Source organism: Medicago truncatula, chromosome 8, assembly GCF_003473485.1.
Source record: "Medicago truncatula cultivar Jemalong A17 chromosome 8, MtrunA17r5.0-ANR, whole genome shotgun sequence".
NCBI classification, from domain to species: Eukaryota; Viridiplantae; Streptophyta; class Magnoliopsida; order Fabales; family Fabaceae; genus Medicago; species Medicago truncatula.
The window spans coordinates 27,423,931-27,430,053 of NC_053049.1; the positions used below are offsets into that span (position 1 = coordinate 27,423,931).

Genomic DNA, 6,123 nt, shown 5'->3' on the forward strand with positions numbered 1-6,123 from the left:
GATTTTATGTCTGTTTCTTTGCCATAAGGTTTGTGATTTTGAAATAAATTTAATATCATGGTTGTGATTCATTGTGTATGTACATCTAATATGTATACGCATTGACATGATTACCATACGGATGGAAACACCATGGTTAATATTTTATGGATCAAACTTTGCATATTCAAAAGGATTGGATTTGTTCCTTCCTTAAAAAAAAAAAAAAAAAAAAAGGATTGGATTTGATTTTGGTATATTGATTTGTTTTGAAATCAAGTAATGTGATTGAGATTAATTTTCAAACATATATTTTTTACTTATGGGAATAAATTTTATGTTGTGAAATGCGTAAATATTTTGTGTCAATTAAATATGAGAATCCTATAGAATTTAAAATCATATATTCTCCAAAATGTGAGTCTAAAATATTATATGTGAAAATCTATTTTATAGAAGTGAATTATTTTATTAAAGGGATGTAATTGTGAGATTAGTTTAGACTCAATTTTGTCAATAGCACCAAACATTTTTGTATATGAATTTATAGTTATCTAAAAATGAGAAACAAATATTATTTGTTGATGAATATTCAACTCTTTTGTTTATTATGGAGACTCACATTGAGGATACTATAGTCTTTTCTAAAATATAATGTTGCCTTTCATGCGTTGGTATAGGTCGTTACCATCAAAGTGGGACCGCCTCTATTGATTGATTGATGAAATTTCTTTTTGTAGTCTGACGAATGTTTTTAATCGTAACATGTAGTTTTTTTCCCAAAGATGGTTAATGCATTTTACAATTAAAAATTGATTTGGGATAAAGTTATTGAAGAATGTTTTGAACTAAGGAATTTGTCTGCCCAAAGGTGACAATATTCCGAATTCAATACATGATTAACTTATTTGAGGTTTTGACTGGGGTTTTAACCTTAGTTTGTACATTCTGCCCGAAGGTGATTGTACTATTGTATTGGCCTCATTATGATAGCTTGTTTATTTTGAGCTATATCATATCCAATGATATATTTTAATACACTCATGTTTTGTCTCACAAAGTGAATTTCTTTCTCCATGAATAATTGTTTTGTTATGATTTGATTATTCATACTCATTAACTAATTTACATGAGATGAAGTTATCGGAGAATATGATGAACAGAAGAATTTGTCTGCCTAAAGGTGACAATTTTTCAAGTTCAATGTATCCTCATTGATTAACTCATTTGAGGTTTTGATTTGGGTTTTTGACCTTAGTTTGTGCATTCTGCCCAAAGGTGATTGTACAATTATATTAGACTCGTTATAATAGCTTGTTTATTTTGAGTTAAATCTTGTTTTATGACATATTTTAATGAATTCATGTTTTTTTTATCAATAATGAATTTCTCTGTGAATATTTGTTCGGCTTCCATCGAGATGTTAAACAGGTCAAACTGGAATAAATGGAAGTAAGATTTGGAGTTATCTCTAGGAGAACATGTCTGAACTAAAATAACCTTTTGGTAAGTGGGAGGTAACTCACAAGTTAAAGCACCTGACCATATTGGTCTCGATGTGTCTAATGAAAAAGTTATTGGGCATGAAAATATGACAATATTAATCTAGGAGTAACTGTGAAGTCACTGGGAGATGTCACCAAATTTTAACATTCTAGTTTTGAACTTGTTTTGAAAAATATCTTTCATGTACCTTCTTTTAGGATGAATCTTGTTTGTTTTTCTTTGTTGGAACAACTTTGTTTTAGTTTTACTCTTGGAGGGTAGAAAAGTAAGTTTGAGATTAAACTTTGTTCATCTATACAAATGGTCTCTAGTAGATGGTTCATGACTCCCTGGATCTTTTGTTGATGGTTTATATAAGTTGTCTTTGACTTCACATAACTTAGCTTCGTCTTTCGTTGTCAAATTTTTTGTTGCTATAAGGTCTAATGTTGAGGAGGACATCCTTTACTTTATGGTATAAGCACTTGGATAATATTTATTGGTGAAAGGCATGTGAAATTAATCCAAGTAAATATTCTACCTTTTTTAAAGCTTGATCATCCAGGTACTTGTGTGGATTGCATTAGAAGCAAATTTACAAGGACCAAAGGTTAGAACTAGCATTTCTGAACCCTTAGAAATTGTCGAAATTGAAATTAGTGGCTCTCAACTACTATAATTTATGGTAATAAATTATTTTGACGTTAATTGTTCTTTTAACCAAATGACTTAGATTCATTGTTTTCAAGAGTCACTTTGAATAACATGAGTATTGTGAATTCTTTTGGTGCATTTGGTTAGTGGGAGTTTGAATTTTATATTACCAATTTTGTGATGATGGGATTTTCTTTCACTTATTTTCTTTGATATATTGATGTAAATTTTCATTCAATTTAAATATTGATGATGAGATGAATTCATGTATATTTCAAATATCAAATGTGAAACAACAGAAAACCAGTCCCCTTTCTCTCTCTAGAAATTGCAAGCTCTCCCTTCTCTCTAGAAACACTTCCATCGTCCATCACCTTTTCTCACCTCCCACCCACATCAAAATCTTTTCTAATCACCATGTAGATATCCGAGAAAGGTGCATAGTTTGGAAGACCATTGCTTCACTGTCGCACCTTCTTCTTGCCCTAATCGGGTTGTTGTTGGCCGTCGTCGTTGATCTTTGTGTCGCCATCGATATGTGACAGGGGCCTTTTCGTCAGTTATTGGGCCTTTTCCTGCGGTGGTCATTGCCCACTCTCCGACGTTATCTCCTTTCCGCCGCTACAAGAGTTGTGATGGTGGGTGTCCCTTTGCCATCACTTTAATTATTCTGCTCATTAATGGTTTGCCCCATTGAAAACCCTAAGTTTCGGAGCATGTGAAAGGCAAAGGAAGACTATTGTCTCAAATCTCTGCGAAATCTGTGATCATGGTTTTCAAGTAAGTGTGTTCTAATTTCATATAATAACTCGATCTTGATGAATAAATTGTTTACGATTGCTTGCTATAATTTCATTTTTCAAACTCCTGCTTTCTATGATAAAAGCTTAGCTTAGCTTTTTAATATCTGTTTAATTTTCTATTTAATGTCATTAAGAAATTTGTTGGTGATACCGTTACATATTTTTTAATAACCTAACACGGTTTTTAATGGTGGGAACGCATGTTGTGTCTTTGAAGAATCTTTGGTTAATGTTTAAGATGCGAATGAAGAAAAAAAACATTGTAAAATTGATATTTATATTTTAATTTTCCTCTTCAACTTCAAGTTTACATTTCAATATCAGGAAAACATCTTATATCTATTACCAAACCAATTTTTCAAATCTAGACACGGATGAAGATGGAATAGAGGAATATTAGAAACTAATTTTATATTGACAGAGTAAATTTGAAAAATTATTGGACATGATATAATTTTGGCTTAAAGATGTAGTTCGTCTCTTAAGTTAATGGGTTTTTGGTTTTCATCCATGTATTATTTTTTTTATTTTTCTTTTAAAAACACCGTAAGTTACAAAAGTTTTGAATTTAGTCCATGTTGTCAATTGTTGTTAAAAAAATTTGATTTTACAAACAAATGATGATGTGGCAAAAATTTGGCTAAATCATAAAACCGAGGATCAAACCAAAAATAAAAAATCATAAATCGAAACGACAAACAAAAAAAAAACTCAACACTTTGATATTTCTTAAATATCTTCCTCGTCCTCATTCTCTTCCTGCCTCTCTTCTTCCTCCTCCTCATCCTATTTCTCTTCTTCGTCTTCTTCTTCCCCTCCTCCTCCTCCACTTCCTCTTCTAAAAAATTCATAAATTGGAACAACAAGCAAATAAAAGTCAACACTTTGATATTTCTTAGTTCTCTATCCTCGTACTCTTCCTCCTCATCATCCAAAGCATGAAATACTTTTTTGGGTTTTGACATAATCTCCTCAATATATAATATTTGTTTTTTATTTTAATAATATTTGTTAGAGTGTTGCAAATGAAATGTAGAAGTTTTAGGTTGCCAACATAGTTAAAATTGCTTTATTGTCATGTCGATGAATTTGCACTCTAAATTTTATTTGTAAAATCTAATCTAATTAATAACATGTGCATTACTCCTAAGATATTATGCGGTTAAAAAGAAAAACTAAATACATAAATGATTCATAAGAAAATTTAGTAAAATCTATAAAAGAAGAGGAGAATAAGTAAAATAACAATTTTCTTTCTCCCCTAAAAAAAAAAAAAAAATTTTTTTCTTTTACTTATCATCTTTTATTTATTAATATATGTAAATGGTCAAACAGACGATAAATATTGTGGAAAAGTGTAATCAATCCTATATTAAAATTCTAAAATCACAAATAGTGAGAAACAAACTAACATGATGCATTATATCTGAGGTTAGAGTACCTGAAAAGTAGTTAGAAAATAACTTGAGAACTTCGAGTGAAGACATGTTTGAAATTGTTTGAGGTATGGGCCCAGATAATCTGTTGTTGCTAGTATCCAATTCTTTCAACCACTGAAGGTTGCCAATAGATTCGGGGATAAAACCAGTAAAATTGTTAGCACCAAGATACAAATATTGAAGTTGTGATAAGTCCCCCAACGCTGCAGGAATCCCCCCTTCAAACTTGTTATAGCTGATATGAAGAACCTTTAATCGGCGTAATCGACATACCTCTATAGGAAACTGACCACCAAAGCTATTATTTTTTATGTCAAGTATAACAAAAAAGGACAAATTCCCTAAGTTTGGGGAAACGATACCTTTAAGACTCATGTTTCGGAGAATCAAACTATGGACTCTTCCGTGTCGCTCATCACAAGTGACACCAACCCAATTGCATACAAAAGAGGAGGTTGACCAATTCTTAGACAAGATATCATAAGGGTCTGAAGTAATGAGGGATTTGAATGCTAGAAGAGCAGATTGATCTGTTGTGATGTTTTTTGTATTCACAGCTAAGCAAGCCACAAAACAATGCAATGATAGCAAAAAAAGTAAGAGACAAGATAATAGATTCACCATTTTTCCTCGGAGTGTGTGGATGAGAGACGAAGGCAAGGGACTGATAGGGATGATATATAGTGCTTTAAAAATGAGTTTATTCCTATGCTATTATTAACAATATTGACGTTTATTTCACTCTCCACTTTTCGTCATTTTGTGTAAATGTGAGAGATTCTCATATCGAGAGTGTTGGTAGGGGCAGTGCTTCAAATCAACCAAGTCTAGATAGATAGATAGATATTGGAATGACTTTTTGCCCAAGTTGCAATTTAAAAGTCAGTCAACGAAAAAAGGACAAAAGTATAGCGTACATAATTGCATGGAAAATTCTAATATGTCCACAATAATTCATTACAATCTGAGATGACTATCGAGCATTGTCCACAAAATTAATTCTTCTTTTCTTGTGGAAAAAACTATTATGGTATTTTTTTTAAGTAGTCTAGTGGCTAGAATTCACCTTCTTCAAGGTAAAACAGTGAGGTGTCCGAGATTCGAACTTCGACCCAAACATATAATAATGTATGTCCATGTCAACTGAGTTATGCTCACGGGGACACAATTATGATATTTCTATTTGAGTTTAATAATTAGTATATTTTGTCAATGCATAATTATTTCACATGCAATTCAATAATATGTTATCATGTCAATTAATGAATATAAAATCCTATGTATTTTTAATTCATTAATTAATGTAGCAACTAGAGCAGTCAAAACGGGCGGCCCGGCTGTAACACCCCATTCCCAAATATAATTTATTTAATAAAATATACACACATCAGAGTAATAACTTCAAATGGGCATGTCACACTTCATTTTCAAATTTTCTTAAATAGAAATATAAACTATTTAAATAGCCTTCATCAATAATATCATTAATCTGTAGCGGAATAATTGTATTTAAGCAACAACATTAACTGTCTAAACTTCCATAAAACATCTTGGCATAAAAAGCCTCAATCAAAATAATCCGACAACCATATGGCTACAACAGCATTATCCAAAATTTGATACATAGGAATGAAAGAAAAACAATAAAATCTCATCCCACGTATCAGAGCCCTAGACACTTTGAGCCACCACCTACTACTCAGGATCACCTGCAAGTTACCCATAGGAAGGGCAACATTTCCAAGAAGAAGGGGTGAGATTCT

At 31.6% G+C, this 6,123-nt stretch overlaps 1 protein-coding gene across 1 annotated transcript; it reads right to left on the reverse strand.

Moving 5' to 3' along the window:
* Positions 1-4,208: 4,208 nt before the first annotated feature.
* On the reverse strand, positions 4,209-5,140 carry LOC120575831 (LRR receptor-like serine/threonine-protein kinase EFR). The gene has a single exon (XM_039829662.1). The coding sequence runs from the start codon at positions 4,982-4,984 to the stop codon at positions 4,289-4,291; it is 696 nt and encodes a 231-aa protein (XP_039685596.1). The 5' UTR covers positions 4,985-5,140; the 3' UTR covers positions 4,209-4,288.
* Positions 5,141-6,123: the final 983 nt, after the last annotated feature.